At 36.3% G+C, this 21,699-nt stretch overlaps 1 protein-coding gene across 1 annotated transcript in view; it reads right to left on the reverse strand.

Moving 5' to 3' along the window:
* RSRC1 (arginine and serine rich coiled-coil 1) overlaps nucleotides 1–21,699 on the reverse strand; it is a 406,135-nt gene that overhangs the window by 56,567 nt on the left and 327,869 nt on the right. The window contains exon 7 of the mRNA XM_032408362.1: nucleotides 21,542–21,610. Coding sequence (XP_032264253.1) covers nucleotides 21,542–21,610 — 69 coding nt within the window. The remainder of the gene's footprint in view (nucleotides 1–21,541; nucleotides 21,611–21,699) is intronic.

Consider the following 21,699-nt stretch of genomic DNA (forward strand, 5'->3'; position numbering starts at 1 on the left):
TTCTCTCCAGTTTCTCTACATTATCAACAATACTTGATATTATTTGTCTTTTTGATTACAGCCATCTTAGTGGGTACGAACTGGTATCTCATTAGTTTAAATTTGCACCGAGGCTGCAAAATAAAGCACTAAATAATTTCTCTTTATATGAAAATATAAAAATGGGGATAACCACTCAGATGAGCTTTCTTTCACTAAGGATTAACTAACTGGTTGCCACAACTGCAGTATGTGTGTGTGTAAACACATCCATTTTTTTCTGGTCTGTTTTTTTCAGTCCAACTGGTTTTCAGGCAGTTCTGTCTTCGGGTGAACAACATCCATTTTGATGCCTGCTGTGCCCAAACCATTGATTATATGTGAGACCTACTTTGAGTGCTTTACCACTCTTGGGGAATATAAATTGACTTTGAAGAACTAAGAGCAAACCAGAAAGTTTCTCCACGCTTTCGTTCATACCAATAAACGTGAAGGAACCCAAGGAGCAACATACATATTCTAGTGAAGAATTCCTAAATAAAGTCTGTATTTGGAAAATAGATTGTCATTCAAACCACAGACCTAGTGTTTTCTCGACAAAAATACTAACCAATTAAAAAAAAACAAAAACTGTGACTACAGGGGAGGAGTTAAGATGGCAGAGGAGTAGGGGGACCCTAAGCTTGTCTTGTCCCTTGAGCACAGCTAGATAGTTATCACATTATCCAGAACACCCAAGAAATCAACCGGGAGATCAGAGAGAACAAAAATTGCAAGTCTGCAAGTAGAAAAGCGATCACCTTTTAGAAGGTAGGAGGTGTGGAGAGTAGTCTTGAGGGAGATATAACTGGATATGGTGGCGGGGAGGGAGCCTGCTGAGGGCGCTACTGCAAAGTATTATAAGCAGCGGAGCACAAATCTGGACTTTTAGAAGTCTGTTATAGTGAGGGATGTGCCTGGCTTAAAGGTGCTCAGGTGGGGTAGCGGGGCAGAATCCCAGGAGTGACAGTGTGGTCTGAGGATCCCCTGGGTCCTCGGGGGATCCAAGAAGATCAGTGGCGCCATCATGCTGCACTGTTCTCAGGCATAGGAGCAGGAAAGCTGGCTGGGACCAGCGGGTCTTGTGCCGGTTTTCTGTTCTGTGTTGCCATAAACCGTGAACTACTGCGTTGTCATACAACAGCTTTCCTGGGACCAGCCGGCAAATGGCTAAAGTGTGGCAAGACCCTCCCCTGGAGGAACAGTGTGGTCCACGCCATGGGATTCCCTAAAATTTGGAGTTTGGAAACTTAGTTGGGTGCCTGTGATAAAAAAGCTCGAACACAGGCAGGATGAAGACAGGGTTCAGATGGAAACTTGGGTCACAACAACGGTGATTAATTGCTCTTCTGTGAGGGCTCACTTAAGAGTGGGGGTAGCAAACTTCCAGCTCAGGGGCTAGAGAGCAGGGCACAGCCATATTCATCTTGCCCATCAGCGTGGAAAGCCTTCATGGAGCAAAACAGCGCCTCCAGTGGAGGCCAGAACTGCTTACACCTAGTCCCACGCCCCTGGCCCTGGAAGCGCATTTCCACTGAAACAAGTCAGCCTGAGAAATCAGCGCAGCAGGCCCCTCCTCCAGAAGATCAGCACAAACAACTCCCTGGCACCAAGTCTACTGAACACAGAGTGCCACAAAGCTTCAGCTCTAGGGGAAACAAGGTATAGCTTCCTTTTTGCTTTTATTCTTTATTATTATTTTTAATTTATTTTCTTATTTTTTCATTTCCTTTTTTAAAATTTTTATTAACTTTTTCATTTATATATTGTATTTTAGGATCTAGATTCTTTTAACAAGCAGACAAAAACACACCCAATATCTAGTTTTTTCTTTTTTCTTGTTTTCTGAACAAAATCACGAGACAGAGAAATTCACCCGAAAAGAAAGAATGGAAAGTAGAACTCACAGGATATATGATGTCTGAACTAGAATTTAAAACAACGATTATAAAGATATTAGCTGGGCTTGAAAAAAGCATAGAAGACACTAGAGAATCCCTTACTGCAGAGATAAAAGAACCAAAATCTAGTCAGGCAGAAATTAAAAATGCTATAACTGAGATGCAAACACAAATGGAGGCCATAAAAATGAGAATGGACAAATCAGAGGAGTGAATCAATGATACAGAAGATAGCATTATGTAAAATAATGAAGCTGAAAGAAGAGGGAAAGAAAGGTAATGGACCACAAAGGTAGACCTAGGGAACTCAGTGACTTATTAAAACATAATTAATGCTCATATCACAGGAGTCCCAGAAAATGAAGAGAGAGAAGAAGTGGCAGAAGATTTATTCAAACAAATTATAACTGAAAACTTTCCTAATCTGGGGAAGGACACAGACATCAAAATCCCAGAAACACAGAGAACTCCCATTAAATTCAACAAAAGCCAACCAATGTTACGGCATATCATACTCAAATTCACAAAATACACATCCAAGGAAAGAATCCTGAAAGCAGCAAGGGGAAAAAAGTACTTAACCTATAAGGGAAAACAATCAGGTTCACAGCAGATCTGTCCACCAAAACTTGGCAGGCCAGAAAGGAGTGGAAGGAAATATTCAACATGCTGAATTGGAAAAATATGCAGCCATGAATTCTTTATCCAGCAAGGCTGTCATTCAGAATAGAAGGAGAGATAAAGAGCTTCCCAGAAAAACAAAAACTAAAGAAGTCCATGACCACTAAACCAGCCCTGCAACAAATTTTAAGGGGGGGCTCTTTGAGTGGAGGAAAAAAAAAAAAAAAAAAAAGATCAAAAGCAACAAAGACTAGAAAGGACCAGAGAACATCACCAGAAACACCAACTCTACAGTTAACACAATGGCACTAAATTCACATCTTTCAAGAATCATTCTGAATGTAAATGGACTAAAGGCTCCAATCAAAAGACACAGGGTAACAGAATGAAATAAAAAACAAGATCCATCTATATGCTGCCTACAAGAGACTCATTTTAGATCTAAAGACACCTGTAGATTCAAAGTGAGGGGATGGAGAACTCTCTATCATGCTAATGGACATCAAAACAAAGCCAGAATAGCCATACCTATATCAGACAAACTAGATTTTAAAGCAAAGATTATAACAAGAGATGAAGAAGGGCATTATAATTAAGGGGTCTATCCATTAAGATGATCTAACAATTGTAAATATTTATGCCCCCAACTTGGGAGCACTCAAATATATAAATCAATTAATAATAGACATAAAGTAACTCATTGATGGGATGCCTGGGTGGTTCAGGCGGTAAGGTGTCCTACTCTTGATTTCAGCTCAGGTCATTATCCCAGGGTCATGAGATCAAGCCCTGCATCAGGCTCCATGCCCAGCTTAAGATTCTCCCTCTGCCCCTCCTTGCCACATGCTCTCTCTCTCAAAAAAAGAAAGAAAGAAAGAAAGAAAGAAAGAAAGAAAGAAAGAAAGAAAGAAAGAAAGAAAGAAAGAAAAAGAAAAACTCACTGATGATAATACAAAAACAGTAGGGGACTTTAATATCCCACTTACAGCAATGGACAGATCATCTAAGCAGAAAATCAACAAGGAAACAATGGCCTTGAATAACACACTCGACCAGATGGACTTAACAGATATATTCAGAACATTTCATCCTAAAGCAGAATACATATTCTTTTCAAGTGCACGTGGAACATTCTCCAGAATAGATCACTACTTTGAGAAAATAACCTGTTTTCTCTATAATTTATATCTAAAGGATAGTTCTAACCACTTGTAAAAGTAAAAAAAAAAGTTAGACTGGGCAATTTGACAGTTGTTAAAATACTGAAAAGCATTACATTTCAGCACTGAGTGGATCTAACTTTAGGGTAATATTTTCATGGTTCTATTGACTAAACAAACAAAACAACTGAAAAATCCTCTATTACAGGAGAGTCAGTATTGAACCGTGTTCAGAAGCAACTATTGTCCATTACAAAGAATTCTGTTTTGGAGTTAACTAAACATTATTTTCTCAATTATAAAAAGAGATTAATACTTCCTACGTCACAGAATTGAGAAGAATAAGCTAAATAACATAAGCTATGAAAGTTCACTGAAAATCATAAAATACTATGCAAATAAAAGGAAGAACTAATATTACTCCCTCTCTGGCCTAAACTGCCCCGTTTTCTACCATTGTGATTTATAGCTCTGGAAATACAAATTCTATAAGATTGCACAGGGAACCTCTTTATAAACAAGTGGAATGACTTTCCACATATGTAGTACCAGCAGGAAGTACTTGTAGAAGTATAGCACTAAGCTTTAACACCTGGACTGCTTCCTATTACTGGACTACATATCTCTGAAAAAATATGCTGCTACCAGTGTAAACATCCAATAATAGAGAAATGCATCAGTTAAGTCATAGTATACCTATAAATATGGAATGCTATACAACCATTAGTGTTTTTAGGGGTGCCTGGGTGGCTCAGTTAGTTGGGTGCCTGCCTTCGGCTCAGGTCATGATCCCAGGGTTCTGGGATCGAGCCTTGCGTCAGGCTCCCTGCTTGGCGGGGAGTCTGTTTCTCCCTCTCCCTCTTCCTCTGTATGTGCACTCTCTCTCTCAAATAAATAAATCTTTTAAAAAAAAAAGTGTTTTCAAAGCTCTTCATAACATGAAAAAATAACTATGTATATTATATAACCAGTGAAAAATGCAGAATACAGAATTATATGTACCTGGGGGTTGAAGAAAGTGAGATGGATCTGTAGAGTGGGAAGTGGGGTAAGGTATATTTATACTCCATTTTTACCATGTAAAAAAAATGGAGGCCTAGAGAAAGTGGCCTCCTCTCATTTCTTATAATACACAGTTGATAAATTAAACTAACATTGTACCTGCTGTATGATCTCAACATTGTAAAACAAACAAACATTTGGAGGATATAGTAAAATGTAGCCAGAAGTTCTCTCGCTGGGTGGTAGGATTATGTGTATTTATTTCCTTCTTTATACTTTTTATATATTGTTCACATTTTCTACAAAATAGGCTCATATTATTATTAAAATGTAGTTATATTTAAAAGAGTAACTCTAGGCAAAACAAAATGCAATATACAAAGTCTTAAGGAACAAATTTTCAAAATAGGTCCTAAGTAGTATATCAATTCCCCAATAAAAAAATAAACACTTAGATTAAAATCTGGCAATTTAAATCTTGTTATCTTTACGCTTCCCATCTCTAAAAAAGATATATGAATGTAAACTAGTTTGGGGGAGGCAACGGAGAGGATAAAATCACTTTCAAAAGAGCTTCCATCACAGGATAGCACAGGGGAAGATCATATACTACAGTGATTAGATCTTGGGCTCTGGCATTAGAACTGTACTCAGATATTGGCTTTACCAACTTAATAGCTGTGTGACTTACAGTATCACTGTTGCTATCGTAAAATTGGAATGCCATTTTTACTTTAGAGCACATACACTTTAAACAACCTGGCTAGGAAGAAAACCCCATCTTTTTTTATTTTCTTTCTTTCTAAAAGTCCACTTGTTCCAAATCTGGATTTTCATTTCTGAAATAATGTTATTTTTAAATTTATTCATAAATTGAAAGATTTTCATGCACAGAAAAAACTGAATATAGACTGGCTTCTAACACATTCTTACATGAATTCAGGACATTTCCATAACTTTGATTCAAGTTTATAATCTATATCATCATGAAGTCAGATTTGGCTCAGTTATCAAATTCCCATTAACGTTGAGTTCCACTGGTAGTTAGTGATTTGTGTTGGAAAACAGTGCTAAGCAGGAAGGTCCTTCTGATCTGGCTTAATAAACTCTAACTAAAGATGTGAAGAAATATATCACCTACATACATAATATTCAACTTATAAGCTGCAAATTTTACGTTAACCGAAAACAGATGAAATCCAAATAATTAATAGAAACTTACCAGATAATTATATCCTAAGTAAGAACACATACTGTCCTCAGATACTTACAGGGAAATGATCTATACTCAGTTAAGAATTATTTATTGAGTTGTCACACGGGATGCCAATTTAAAGAAATGTAGTTGCTTCTAATTTTGAATGGCTTAACTTCATTTCACATTACTACAATATAGTGATTTACCTTAAAATTTTACCTTAAGAAAACTCCAATAATGTGTGCAGTAATTTACTACATTCAGTCTAACTAAAATTAGGCAAAAGCAAAACATTTTCTCAGGTGTTGTCCTTAAGGTATGAGAATGATTTGGGTAAGGGAGAAATGTGAGGGAAACCTATTCCAGAGTAATGTTTTCAAATTGAGAATCATGATCCATTAATGGGTGGCTTTTGTTTTGTCTGAAGATGCAATGTAATCAGGGGAAAAAATGAGAGTGGTTAAGCATTTTTTGGTAATTTTTTTCATGTACATATGTACATGTTATGTTATATGTACATATGCATATGCGTATCGGGTTGCAAAGTAGAATATATTTCTTAATGTGTATTGTATATATAAAAAATGCTGGACAGATGACACTCTGGAGAGAAGTTGAAAGGATGCAGAAAGGTGATATTTTTCCACCACGAAGTTACTTCAAGTGTTTTAGAAAGAGAAGACTTGTTATTTTCAATCCTCATGTGAGGTAGTCTTGTTTCATGGCCTCATATCTTTTAAGCCTGGGTTCTAGTGTGACATTGCCCAAGTCCTCTGCCTTAGCTTCTGCTTGGTTTTCCAGTCTAGGGTTATGAATTTCATATTACATCAGTTTCTTGAACTTCAGGTCTCCTCTAATATAATCTAAATTGAGGTCTACCTCAATCCCACTTGCTCTATGCAATGCCTAATATCCAGTTTAACAGGAAATAATTCTTTTTTTCTTGACACCAGAGATGAGCTCATTGGGTCCTGCTGATCATCTTGGATTAATAATAGTTTTTAATAAGGTGGAAATGTCCAGAATTGAGATTATGATTTTAGATAAACAAATTCAGCTTTCTCTATTCTAAAACAGTATTTAGTTATCTAATCATACTAAATTTGCACGAATAATCAGGCCTTATATAAACTATTTTAACAATATTCTCTATTCTATTTCTTAATTTTACACCAAGTAAATTAAGTGTAAACAGCTGTAATTTAGGAAATATTTTATCAGTTATATTAATCCTCTAATTTTCTGCCATCAGTTAGTAACATAAAGAACAAAGAACACCATGTGATACCAAAAAAATAAACTTCTATATATACTTTCAAGAAAGGCCAATTACAGTAAAAATGGTCACATAAATATATTTCTAATAGCATAGAGAAATAAGGCTGATTTTCTGTAAAATTTTTTAGTATTAGAATTCTTCTTGGATGCTCATTCTGAACCTCTAAGAGCAAGATTAAAGCTTGTTAGTCTGCCAGTAAGCCTAAAAGTATGTTTTGGGAAATAAAATATTTTTAGGATAAAATATTCTATTTAGAAACTAGGTCTGACTTCATTATTTATAATACATATTGATTAACATATAATCAATAATTTAATATCCTTAAAATATTTATCTCTGAATATGTTATAGCCATACATCTTATGGCCAAAGGCAGACTATAAGGTGTGCTGTAGGAGATAAACATTTATACACTCTAATTGGATTTTGATCATATTTCTTTTACAGAGCTAATAATTCATTAGAGTGAACATATTCTGACATCATTAAAGTTATTAATAAGACTTGAGCCTTACTAAAGTTAACAATTGTGAATTGCAAAAATTATTTGGATTTCATCTGTTTTCGGTTAACAGGTAATTACTATTTCCAGATACTGATACTATGATTAAGGCAGAGTGTTTTTATTTAGGCTAAGCCATCATCATCTTATATAAATAGAACCTGATTCATGTACTTGCTAATTTGTCTTCCTGATGTGAACACTAGCCTGTGTTTGATCTTTAGCAAATAGATGTATCTCCTTATTTCTGCTAAAAATTAAATGTAAGATAACTTGACAGGTAGATAATGTTGCCAGCTTATACAACTCAACATCAGTTTTCTTCTTGATAAACAAGCATAGATCTTTTAAACATAGAGTAAAAGCAGGCTTTAGTTATAACCATTCTATTGATCTTTGCCACACTGTTTCATTTCTCTGAGAAGATGGTGAAGTGTAGTGTAAGACCTTGCACGGTGTTAACTAATTCATCTTCAGCTTCTGATTCCATTGACAGAAATCACACCAGAAATGCACCAGAGGAATCATTTTTGCAGCATAGTTTCCTTTAAAGTTGCTCTTGTAGTGGCACTTCTAAAATTAGAAGATAAAGGTGTAGGGTTTTGAAAGACTGATTTTTAAATGTAAATATTAAATAAATATAAATAAAAATAAATATAAAATTATAATTCCTGGCTTTCTTTCAAACTAATACTTACAAAACAAAATACAGTTTTTAGATCAACTGGATGCAGGTCTTCCTGGCTTAGTAAATAGGGACAAACATCTTTTGTGTAGATGGCATGTCACTATCATGGTCAAGAACTGGCCTTAAGAACTGAGCCTGATGGATAATAACTGTCAGAATGAACAGGTAGATAAAGTCACTTATTTTTTGTGGTATTACTCCCCTTCATATAATGAAACTGACACACAAAAGGTGATTTGCAGAAACTTTTAAAATAAAAAAGAAACTTGCAATTTACCAAGTAATAATTGTGATCTACATACTTTTGGGCATTCTCATTATTTAGAGAAAAACCTCATCAAAATGACTTTCACTGAAAATGTTACCAACTATTTACCCTTCAGATTAAATTTTACTATTAGGCCAAGGAACGACATCAGAGGTGTAAGATGACACTCTTTTTTCTTTTTTTTTTATTAACATATAATGTATTATTTGTTTCAGGGGTACAGGTCTGTGATTCATCAGTCTTACACAATACACAGTGCTCACCGTAGCACATACCCTCCCCAATATCCATCACCCAGTCCCTCCATTCCTCCCACCCCCCTCCACTCCAGCAACCCTCAGTTTGTTTCCTGAGATTAAGAGTCTCTTATGGTTTGTCTCCCTCTCTGGTTTCATCTTGTTTCATTTTTCCCTCCCTTCCCCTATGATCCTCTGTCTTGTTTCTCAAATTCCTCGTATCAGTAAGATGTCACTCCTTTTTATCCTTCTTTTTAAACAAGTAATTTGGTATCCATCCATGAACAAAAGCACCTTAGGAGAGTTGTAGGATCCAGCACCATATGCCATGGGAAGGAGTCTTCCCCACTTATGCATGTGGTGATACGTAGACAGACTTTAGTATGGACTGCAAAACCAACAGGAGCTGGCAAACCTACCTCAAACCCTCTCAGCCATGGTTGGGGAAATCATGGAGAGGGCTGAGTTGAGCAGAAACACACGGATGAGGGAGAGTAGAAGTCCAGCTTTCCCAAGGGAAGATTCCAGCATGCCAACAGCCAAAATAAAAACAAAAACAAATGAGTTTGGATGAACTGGAGACAGAAGAATAACTTTGCCACTGCTGGTCCCCCAAGGCAATACTGTATGGAGCTGAACCAGGGGCAGGGACCTCTCTTGTGGAGAAAAAGGAGAACAGGGAGTGAGTGCTCGGCTTTTCCATCTGTGTGGGATGCTGCTAGAGAAACTTGTTGCTCTTCAGCAGAACCTGTTGTACTGAGGCAGGAACTCCGTGATTACAGGGAGGGATGGAGGGAAATCAGGACAAAAACATCAGGGGGAGGCAGCTCTGGATGACCACACTCGACTTCAGCAGGAAGTCTGCTCATGAGCCTCTGGGCAGTACCTCACTTGAGGATACCCCCACCAGGCCTATGGGCACCCCCAATGTTACAAGGGCTAACCCCACACCTCCTCCCAACTCAGCAGCTGGCTCTTGTGCATGCTTCCGAGTATGGCAGCAAGAGTGAACTTTGGTAAATGGTAAATAGAATACTCTCAGAAAAATAGACCAGGATCTGTGGGCAGGGGAGAAACCACAAAAACGAGCCACCTTCTCAGCCAACATAGTGAGTTGTAAGAACCAGAGAAGGCATAAAAGCTTAAGAATTTGGCCACAAGAGAGAGCAAGAAGTGTGGAACAGGTGTATTCATGCAACGTCAGAGAAAATCCCAGATATATCAGGACCAGCAAATAGTATTTCCAACTAAAGGCAAATAGTGAAGATTTGAGGAGGTATCTGCTACTTCAAATGCAAAAGCAGTAGCACAAAACTACAAGGAACATGAAAAACAAATGAAACGTGTTATCACCCAAAGAAACCAATAATCCTCCAATAACTGAATTCAAAGGCATGGCATTTTGTGATCTAGCTGATCAATTCCAAATAGTTGTTCTGAGGAAACTTAACAAGCTACAAGAAAACAGAGAAAGACAATTCAGTGAATCCAGGAAAACATTACATGAACAAAATGAAAAATTTAAGAAAGAGACAGAAATCACAAAAGAGAACCAAACAAATTCTGGAGCTGAAGAATTCAATGAATGACATGAAAAAAATGCAACAGAGAGCATCTATATCAGAATAGACCAAATGGAAGATAGAATAAGTGAGTGAGAGCTTAGGAACTCTGAAATAACTAAAATAGAGGAACAAAGAACACAATAAAAAAGAGTGAAGAAAGCCCACATGATCAATGAGACCCCATCAAACGTACATATATTAGAATAACTGGGCTTCTAGAAGAAGAAGGGAGGGAGAAGCCAGAAAGTTTATTTTTTTTTTTTTAAAGATTTTATTTATTTATTTAATTGACAGAGAGAGAGAGAGAGAGAGAGACAGCGAGAGAGGGAACACAAGCAGGGGGAGTGGGAGAGGGAGAAGCAGGCTTCCCGCCGAGCAGGGAGCCCGATGCAGGGCTCGATCCCAGGACCCTGGGATCATGACCCAAGCCGAAGGCAGTCGCCCAACCAACTGAGCCACCCAGGCGCCCCAGCTATTGCTTCTTTAAATAAACATTCTTTAAAACTTCTTTAAATAAAGAAGCAATAGCTGATGGGGCACCTGGGCGTCTCAGTCAGTTAAGCACCTGCCTTTGCCTCAGGTCATGATCCCAGAGTCCGGGGATGAGCCCTGCATCGGGCTCCTTGCTCTGTAGGGAGTCTGCTTCTCCCCCTCCCTTTGCTCACGCTCTCTCTATCTCTCGCTCACTCTCTCTCTCAAATAAATAAATAAAATCTTAAAAAAAAAAAAAAAGAAGCAATAGCTGAGAACTTCCCAAACCTGGGTAGAGACTTGCGCGTTCATGTTCACGAAGCTAATAGATCAGCCTATTATCTCAAAGACACATTACAATGAAACTATCAAAAATCGAAGATAGAAAATCTTAAACACAACCAGAGAAAAAAAGACTGTAACCTATAAAGGAAACCCCATTGGGCTATTAGTGGATTTCTCAGCAGAACCCTTATAGGCCAGGATAGGAATGACATATTCAAAGTGTTGGGGAAAAAAAAAAAAAAAAGGCCAGCCAAGAATATTCTATACATCAAGTTATACTTCAGATGTGAAGGAGAAATAAAGATTTGCCCAGACAAATAAAAGCTAAGGGAGTTCATCATCACTAGACCTGCCTTGCAAGAAATGTGGAAACTTCCTCAAGCTGAAAAAAAGATGTTAATTAGTGACATGAAAACATATGAAAGTATGCAACACCCTGGTAAATATTTAATACAGTCAGATTTAGGAAACTTTAATTCTGAAAAAGGATGGTGTGTTAATCACTTAACTATAGTATAAAGGTTAAAGGAAAAGAGTATTAAAAATAGCTACTATGGTTTGTTAACAAATACACAATATAAAAGGAGGTCATTTGTGGGGTGCCTGGGTGGCTAAGTTGGTTAAGCATTGGACTCTTGATTTCAGCTGGTCATGATCTCAGGGTCATGAGATTAAGCCCTGCATTGGGCTCTGTGCTCAGCAGGGAGTCTGCTTGAGATTCTCTCTCTCTCTCCCTCTTCCTCTGTCTCTCCCCACCATTTGCTCGCTCTCTCTTTCAAATCAATCTTTTTTTAAAAAAGAGGTACATTGTGACATCAAAAATATAAAAGGGGGAAGTAAAAGGGTGACATCAAAAATATAAAAGGGAGAATTAAAAGGGTTGAGCTTTTGTATGTGATCGAAGTTAAGTTGCTATCAGCTTAAAACAGGCTATTTTATCTATAAGATGTTTTATGTAAGTCTCATGGTAACCCCAAAGCAGAAACCTAAGGTAGATTCACAAAAGATAAAGAAAGGAGAAACAAAGCAAATCACCATGGAAAATCACAGAGGAAAAAGAAAGAATGCAACTACAAAACAGCCAGAAAGCAACTAATACGATGGCAGTAGTAGGTCCTTACATATCAGTCTAGGTATCCCTCGCTGTTTGAAAACTCAAGTTCGCATTATGCCACTTCACTTTTACAAAAGACTTATGTTAATACCTATTTTCGTTAACCAAAAGCAATCTGAAGAGGACTTTCACTTTTACAAAAAAAGGCAAAAATAGCACTCTGTGTTTGTTTTACACTGAGCTACTATAGAGGCAGTATGTACCCCAAGAATGGCACTGCCAAGATCCTTCCCCAGGAATTTTACTCAGCATTTCAACATCTAGAGCCATAGCTTTGAACTATGCCTGTGAGCATCTATGCTTTTTCTCAACTGACTTTGTGCATCTATTAGCAAGATGTGTCCTAAATATCAGAAAGAGAGAAAGAGACTATTTTTTAAGTCTGGGAATGCTCAAAAAATTTCCCATATATATTAATGATAACTGCTTTGTTTTACACATTTTTGGCTTATGAAAGATTTCACTGGAATGCTCTACTTTCAGATAGCAGGGGAAATCTGTAATTACTCTAAATGTAAATGTATTGAATTCACCAATCAAAAAGCACAGAGTGGCTGGACAGATTTAAAAAAAAAAACAAAAACAAAGGCCCAACTATATAGTGTCTACAAGAGATTCACTTCAGATTTAAGGACACACACACAGACTCAAAGTCAAGGGACAGAAAATGATTCCATGCCAGTATAAACCAAAAGAAAGCAGGAGTAGCTGTACTTATATCAGACAAAATAGACTTTAAGCCAAAAATGGTAATAAGAAACAAGGAAGGTCATAATATAATGGTAAATAGGTCAATTCATCAAGAAGATATAACAATATAACAATCATAAATATATATGAGAAATATATATGATTTTGGCAATGATTTTTGGATATGACATCCAAAGTATAAATAAAAGTTAAAATCAACAAGTGGGACCACATAAAACTCAAAAGCTTCTGCACAGCATAAATCATCAACAAAATGAAAAGGCAACCTACAGAATGAGACTGAAGTATAGACACTGAATCTTTTCATCCTATTCCTTAGGTCTTTTACCTGTACTTTCCATCCTGTTGCTTTTCTCTGCTTCATTCAAGATGTTTTCTTCTAATCTTTCAGGTCTCTAATACTTTTTTCTGCTCTGCAGAGTTAGACCTCAAGCCTTCATTAAATTCTTGATTTCAGTTAATGTTTAATACTTTAAAAAAAATTTTTTAAGAGTTTCCAATTATGACCTGAAATTATCAGTATTGTCTTTTATTTTCATGAACAAATTAAACAAAGTAATGTTAAAATATTCATCTAACAACTCCATTGTCTTGATCCTCTGTGAATCTGTTCCTACTGACTGTTGTTTCTCTTGTCCTCTTCTTTCTCATGGTTCTTCATCTTGTCTTGTTTTCTCATATGCCTGGTTATTTTTAATGGATATCATACAGAAACAACTGTAAAGATAATTTGGGATAATGCTTTCTTCCAGAAAGGATTTATATCTGCTTTGGTAATTGGCTAGATGTACCAGCAATCTTCAATTATCTTAATTAAATCAGGAATTGAGATGATTCAAACCTGGGCTTTGGTCCCTAGGGGTGCCTGTCTATTTCTGGTTCATCCTTACTTTTATGGAATAATCTGTTAAGATCCCAACCGAAAGTCTGCTGGTTTTATCAGGGTCTTCCTTTCCTTCACTGGGCCTGAATTCTAGATTTTATCCCCATAGCCCCATGAGTCTCTCAAAAGCTCTGCCCAGGTTCTTAGTCCTTTAGTGATCTCTTTAAGAACTGGCAGACAGATGCTACTACTGGAATCATCTCTAGGGGAAAACTGACTCCAAACGTTGAGCTCACCATTTTTTCCTGGAACTGGGACCCATACTTCTTCACTGCCTGAGTAATTCTCTGATGCCTTCAAAGATATGTCTTAATATTTTGACCAGCTTTTTAAAATCTGTTCTCAGAAGGAGGGTGACTTCAAATAAGCTAGCTCCACCATACTATCTTCATCCCGTAAGTTTCAATAAGTGATTTTGTATTTTCAACTGTGATTTCCCTTTTTTACCGTGAATCACTGAAGCATGCTGTTATTTTTTTAATTAATAATAAAATAGCAACAATATTTTGTGAAGTCAATAAAATGGTTTCATATCTACTATATCACAACTACATTCTTAGATGATAGTTGACTTATTATCATCATCCTTATTTATTAACAGATGGGGAAATTGGGCTTAAAGGGACCTCTTATGGTCATACAGAGGATGAGAAAACACTAATCCCTATTTGATTTTACTGTATTTTATTATTTGTTTTCATGTTTATCTCCTGTCTTCCCCCTCTAGAAATACAAGCTCTTTGAGTACAGGGGCCTTGATTTTCTTTTTTCATTGCTCTATTCATACGGGTTAGAACAGTACCCAGCATGTGCTGGATGGTCAGTGTATTTTTTGAATTGATAAAAGTTACAAAAAGAATGAATGGGGGCACCTGGGTGGCTCAGTTGGTTGAGCATCTGACTCTTGGTTTTGGTTCAGGTCATGATCTCATGGGTCGTGAGATCGAGCCCCGTGATGGGCTCTGTGCTCAGTGGGGAGTTTGCTTGAAGATTCTCTCCCTCTGCTCCTCCCCTCACTCATGCGAGCAAACACATGCACTCTTTCCCTCTCTCTCAAATAAATAAATCTTAAAAAAAAAAAGAATGATACAAGAATGATCATTATGCTCTTTTGTGTTGCAATTCCGAGTAAAAATATTTTACATTTATACAGTACTATGTAGTATAAAGTAATTTTTAAATTCTGCACACCATTTCTGGTTATAACAATTCTAGGCAGATTTTATCATCTTCCTCACTCTAGAGTCACAGTGAAGCTAAGGGACTTACTCAGTCACAGAGCCAGTAAATGGTAGAGCTGTCACTCTGAACCTCATTGTCTTACTTCAGCTAGAAAAAGCTAGGGCTATTTCCACTAGGTACAGTTGACTCCTTATTTTGCAGTGACTTCCCTTGGTTATTCACAGGGTTGTACACCTGTGGGCATTCAATATGTATGTCAGGTTTCTAATGTTTAATTTATAATGGAAATATCCAATTGAAAAGAAAGCTGTAGCCTTTAGTTGGTCTTGAAATTTGTGTGCATAGAGCACCAAAAATATTTAAATTAGCAAGGAAATACATGATGGTCAGTCACTGGAGGCCCAACAATGGTTAAAGAGAGATCAGAGTACCTGCATTCCATATACATGAACATCTTACTGAAAATAGATAAAATGTGATCTAAACCAGCTTCTAAGTCTCGAGAGAGCACAGATGAATGTATATGAAGCAAAAACAGTATTAGTGAGCTATTAGAAAAATGAGGCATCCTTTTCTTTGTTAAAAAGTTAGTTAGGAGGCGCCTGGGTATCTCAGTCAGTTAAGCAGCTGCATTCAGCTCGGGTCATGATCCCAGGGCTGGGATCGAGCCCCACATCAGGATCCCTGCTCAGTGAGGAGTCTGCTTCTCCCTCTCCCTCCGACCCTCCTCCCTCTCTCTCTGTCTCAAATAAATAAATAAAATCTTAAAAAAAAGTTAAAAATGAATTAGCATGCATTTACTGGAAGCGTTAAAACTGAGGACTAAACAGCTGATGTTATGTAATATGACAGATAACACTATACAAAAGAAAGGTTAAAAATGTTTAAAATCAAGATCTTGCAGACACAGAATCAAGGGGACTATAAAGGACAAATCACTGCTGAGGGAAATAGGCTAGGCTAAATAACTGGGTATTTGTTCTTGAGTGATTTTTGACTAAATAAAGAACTTGAGGAAAAAATATGGAATAAGGCAATGCATTCAAGCTAAGCAGATTAATTTTTTTAAAAATAAAACAGCTTTCTAACATTAGAGCTAATGTGTTAAAAGACTATACAGATATTTTACAAAATACTACATTACTAAAGATATAGAATTATTAAATCTGCATCATGGGAACACAAACCTCCTTAAAAAGGATATTTTAAATCTTGGAATAGAACTACCTAATAAAGTAAGACAAAGGGGGAGGGGATGGTTTCAAATGTTTAAGTCTAAGAAGGAAATAATACTGCATATTATAACGGGTAGCCAATTAAGGATGAAGGCATTTATTTATTTATTTTAAAAGATTTTATTTATTTTAAAGAGATAGAGAGACAGCATGAGTGGGAGGGACAGAGAGGGAGAGAGAGAGAGAGGGGATCTCAAGCAGACTCCACGCTGAGCAGGGAGCCCAATGTGGGGCCTGATCCCAGGACTCTGAGATCATGACCTGAGCTGAAACCAAGAGTTGGACACCTAACTGACTGCACCACCCAGGCACCCCAGGATGAACGCTTTTAGGAAGGACAACTAGGTAAGGAACCACAGAGGAAAGAAAGAAGGGATTATAACAGTTCTCTCCCTAAGTGTGGTAAGACCTGGTATTAAGTGTGCTTTACACTAGGGACTTCAAAGCACTGGGAGAGCCAGGACCTCTGAAAAAGGGGCCTGAGAAAATAGATGTTTAGGTCTGGCTCTGGTCCAGACTCTGAAGGTGTTGTGAACTTGACAAGTGGGTGTCTTACATAAACCAGTCATTCACTAGGGAGGAAAGCAGAGAGATTATTAGGAAAAGGGCATGGACACCTCCACAAAATGTGCCTCTGACTGGAGTAACTCACCTGCTGGGTGTCCCAGAAACCCGCGAGCAAACCTAATGTGGGCACAGATCTATCTGAGGACACACACACACACACACACACACACACACACAAATATATAGTAAAGAAATGCATAAGGTGAGATTCAGAGAAGCGGGCAAAACATAGAAGAAGAGGGAATTAATGATCATAAAGGCTGTGATTTATGTTTATTTATTTTTAAAAAAGATTTTATTTGTCAGAGAGAGAGACAGAGAGAGCACAAACAGGGGGAGCAGCAGGCAGAGGGAGAAGCAGGCTCCCTGCTGAGCAAGGAGCCTGATGTGGGACTCCATCCCAGGACCCTGGGATCATGACCTGAGCTGAAGGCAGATGATCAACGGACCAAGCCACCCAGGCCTCCCTGTGATTTATGTTTAAAGAAAGGAATGTGTATTGGCGTCACACTGCCTGGGTTTGTGTACTGGCTTTACCACTTACTAGCCATGGGGCGAGTTATAAGCACTCTCTGTGCCTTAGTTTCCTAGCCTCCCTACAGTACAGGGATAATAACAGCATAAACTTCATAGAGTTAATGAGGATTAAGAGAGTTAAAATATGTAAAGTACTTAGAACATTGCCTGTGATCCCTTCTTCCTTTCAGCTACTCGCATTTTTTGTCCCCACCTTCGCCAAAGGATTGACAACAACAACAAAAAAGATGAAATTAGTGCTAATTTGTTTTACTTCTTGTCAATCACATGTGGCAAAAGGTCTGATGAATTTCAATTTTAATAAGACTTAAGGATTGCTGTAAGTCTTCACTTGACTACCTCATATTGTGTTCATATTATCACTGTCCACCATTTCCATAAATAATTTAGACTGGGTTGCCTAACATTTTAGGAAAAAAAATATTTGAAGTAGAAAACTAACAGATGGGTAGAGCTATTTTGAATAAACACAAGGGGAAAAAGAATTCAAAAGCTGCTATACTTATGGCCAAATAAGAAATTCATATTGGAGAGAAATCAAAATACAACACAAGACTATTATGCTTATGAATGGATTTAAAACACAATTAAAACCCTTAAATAAATACTATATTAAATATAAAAATAAAATACATAAAAACTAAGCAGTTTTGCTAAAGCATGGAACAATACAAAACAAACAAAAAAGCAAATGGATAAAAAGTTGAAATGACTTTTAATTACATATAGTCAGAACATTTTCAAACACATATAAAGAAAAAGAGAAGTTGAAGTCAAGCATTTGTTATGTCAAAGAATAAGGAATATGTCAAAGAATAAGGAAGAAAACAGAACTGAAAGATTTAATACTATTCATTTTTCCTAAAATGTAATCTAGAATTAGGAAAAAAAAGTACTTATTTTTAAAGAAGGAAACTATAAAACCTAAACTTTAAATATTCAGTTGACTTTTACTAAATAATGTAACCTTGCTAAAAATTCAACTTAAATGGAAAGTTAGAGAGTAAATGGTTCAAGAAAGAGGATCCATACCAATGTACTCATGATATTCAGTAAGTGGAAACTCAACAGAGCTGGGTAAGGAGCATGAAAAGCACTCTGGGTTTCCATTGTTTCAAGAGTAGAAGGCAAAGTAGCTACCCTGGACAAGTTTTCATGAGTAGCCTGACTTTTCTTGGCTACGATACTTGCAAACATAATTATGATACCGATTTAAGAATACTCAAAGGAAAGGACTGCCTAATAGTCAGAATGTATTTGCAAGGCACAGATCTTGCTATGCTAATACAATAGCTTTTGTGAGATAACAGAGAATGGATAAAAGGAGCTGGGCAGATAACATTTATCTACATTTTAACAATGCTTTCAACCCTGTGCTGCATATCAGCATGCTGAGAAATTAAGAGATGAACTGTATAAATGATGTGATAGAATGAATTACTAGTGGCTTATAGATTAGAAATACAGGATTATTACTCTTTCAGATGCAGAAATATATACACATACATATACACATACAGATGTATCTCAGGTTTCAGTTTGTAGCTAGACTAATTATATGAAATAAAATAAATGTAGCTTATACGTTAATCATTTTCAGTTAATTTGATAGCACTCAAGTATCTAGACAACACGTAAGAAAAAATTTTTGGAAGCAAACAACAACAAAGAATGAAATCACTGTCATATAGGTTCTTTTACTAGTAGAATTCTTCTTCAACATTTGTGGTAATAATATTCCTATGACTTTTGAATGCACATAAAATTCAGTGAGCTTAGGTAAAGACTTGATAAATCCATTAGCAAATATTGATAGTACTTTGAAATTCCTTGTTTTCTTTTTGAATTGCTGTAATTCTTTAGCGAAATAGCCTAATGGATGAGGTCTCATCTTAGAAAAGAGACATAACAAAGTTCAGTTACACTTTCAGTGAGGTTATTTAAAATCCAGCTGCAAACTGAAGTAATTTAAGCATGGATTTAAAAGAGCGAAGGGCAAACTGGTCATTCATTCATTCATTCCATAATTAAGAAACTGAGTATTTTTTATGTGCTAAGCATCCTGGATACTAAATCCTTCACAGTCCTAGAGTTTATACTCTTGTCAGGATGACAGACTTATAAAGATGCTAATTAAAACAGCTCTAATTAGAGGGATGTGCTTTTCAAACACTTCCCAGGTACTGAAATAAAAAGGTTACTGTATATCACAGACTAAGTGCAAGGTCAGTTTGACTTCCTGAATGTTTAAAGGAAAGAAATACTTTCAAAAGAACTGCAATATAATGTTAAAGCACCTGTAGTTAAGAAATTCTTAGTATCTTTTAAAATGTTTAGAAGTGATTTAATGGAAAAAAAAAAGAGACTATTATAAATATCAATTACTGCTATATAAATGAGGAGTTCCAAAGTATTTAAAAAGTTTGTCTTACTAGGGCAAGCATTCATATTATATATTTTTCATAATAATAAATCACCTAGCAATTTCAATATCTGTGGTTACCACATCAGTGCCATCCTTTTTCAACTGCTCATGACTCCAATTAAGATTTGAATTAATGGGATTAGACTAATAACTATTACAACATATATTCACCCTGTTGGTTGGTAATAAGTACCACACTTGTAATTTACAGTACCACAGTGTTTTATAAGGGCTATTATGTTATTAATTAGTTACATTGATCAGAATACCACATAACATAGCAGTACTAAAATATTATAATTTGCTTAGGCTACTTTGCATCTAGTACTATATCTATTTTTTCTATGGGTGACCATAAACATCATTGAAATCAGATAGCTTGTTTCTACTAACAATGCCAAGATGTGCACTTCAGAAGGCCAAAAGAAGAGAATTCTCCTGAGAATTCTTGCCATGGGAGTTCACTTGTTTTCTTACTATGCCATAAAATTAGTTGATCTAGGACAAAAGCATAAAGTCAGGACTTATGGGGGTCAAATAGGGTAAGAGCACTATCCATTTTATGTATAAATTAGTCCACATTTAGTTTGAATCTACTTATTTGTAGGGTTCTGCCACCTAAATCTAGTTTTTGTTGTTGGTGGTGATTTTTCCTTGCTTTGGGGCTGTGGCTCTAACACAATACTGCTTTTAAGCATTCCAAACTATCACACTCAGAGGTTTTAGGTTTAACAGGATCTCAGCCTCCACTGTAAGTTGGGAGTGCAATAATTTTTTTTTTTTTCTGGTTGTCACAGTAAAAGATGTATTAAGATAAAAATTACAATTTTCAGATTTAGACAATAGCACTCAAAGCCAATATTTTTGGAACACATTATCAGGCTTCAATTTCTTGAAAGCTCACAGAGGAAATAGTTACTCTGCTAATTAGCCAGTAAAGTGACATGATTGTCAGTCCAAGTGGATCATCAACTTAACTCACTGAGAAAGATTTGCCTCGATCTTGCTTTAAGCACTGTATTTACAACAGTATATCTAAAGCCTCTGTGAAGGAAAAATGTAAAATATTCACTCACATAAATCATAGCAAACTAAAGGGGAAATAAAAATTTGTTAGGGGAGATAAAAATGTATTAGACTTCTTTGTATAATATTTTTGGGTGGTGGCTTCAATGTTATTAACAGAAAATAATCTATAAAAATTCTGACATGAATTTCTTAATTTGAATTATGATAATTTCTGACATTTCATATTTTACTGTTCCCTTTTAACAGCTTTTTAAAGTATTGTTGACAAGGGGACTTCCTTACTGCTAAAATATTTCAAAACGTACACATAAATTCAATCCATTTCTATGACTGATTTTGATAATTTGTTAGCTTTATAGTTAAAAGTCAGAAGGAAACAAACCAGCACCAGCTCTACTTCATAATTTTGTATCTTCCCAGTATCCCCAAAATATATACTAGGATGCTTATAAACTAATCTATGCTAGCAAACATTAATTAGTACCCAAGACATTGAATATAGTGTGATATTATGTCAGAGTTTAGGTTCATGAGGTAGCATGAGGTATCCCCCGAGGCATTTGATTAGAATTTATGGTTTATCAGGGAAATGAAGACAATCACGCCAAATAGTGATTCCCCAAAAGAATGACCGCTTTGAAACAAAATGAACACATGCCTTTACCTTCCTCCTTTCTTCTCTTTGCTTCTTCTTCATTTCTTTCTTTTGCTTTCAATGCTTCATCAGCTTTTGCTGAAACAAAAACAATGGAATTTCTGTACTTATTTTATGTCTGTATCATAAAACATTGAAAATATTGGGGAAAGGGAAAAGAAGTTCAT

This window comes from Phoca vitulina, unplaced genomic scaffold (genome assembly GCF_004348235.1).
Source record: "Phoca vitulina isolate PV1807 unplaced genomic scaffold, GSC_HSeal_1.0 scaffold10, whole genome shotgun sequence".
NCBI classification, from domain to species: Eukaryota; Metazoa; Chordata; class Mammalia; order Carnivora; family Phocidae; genus Phoca; species Phoca vitulina.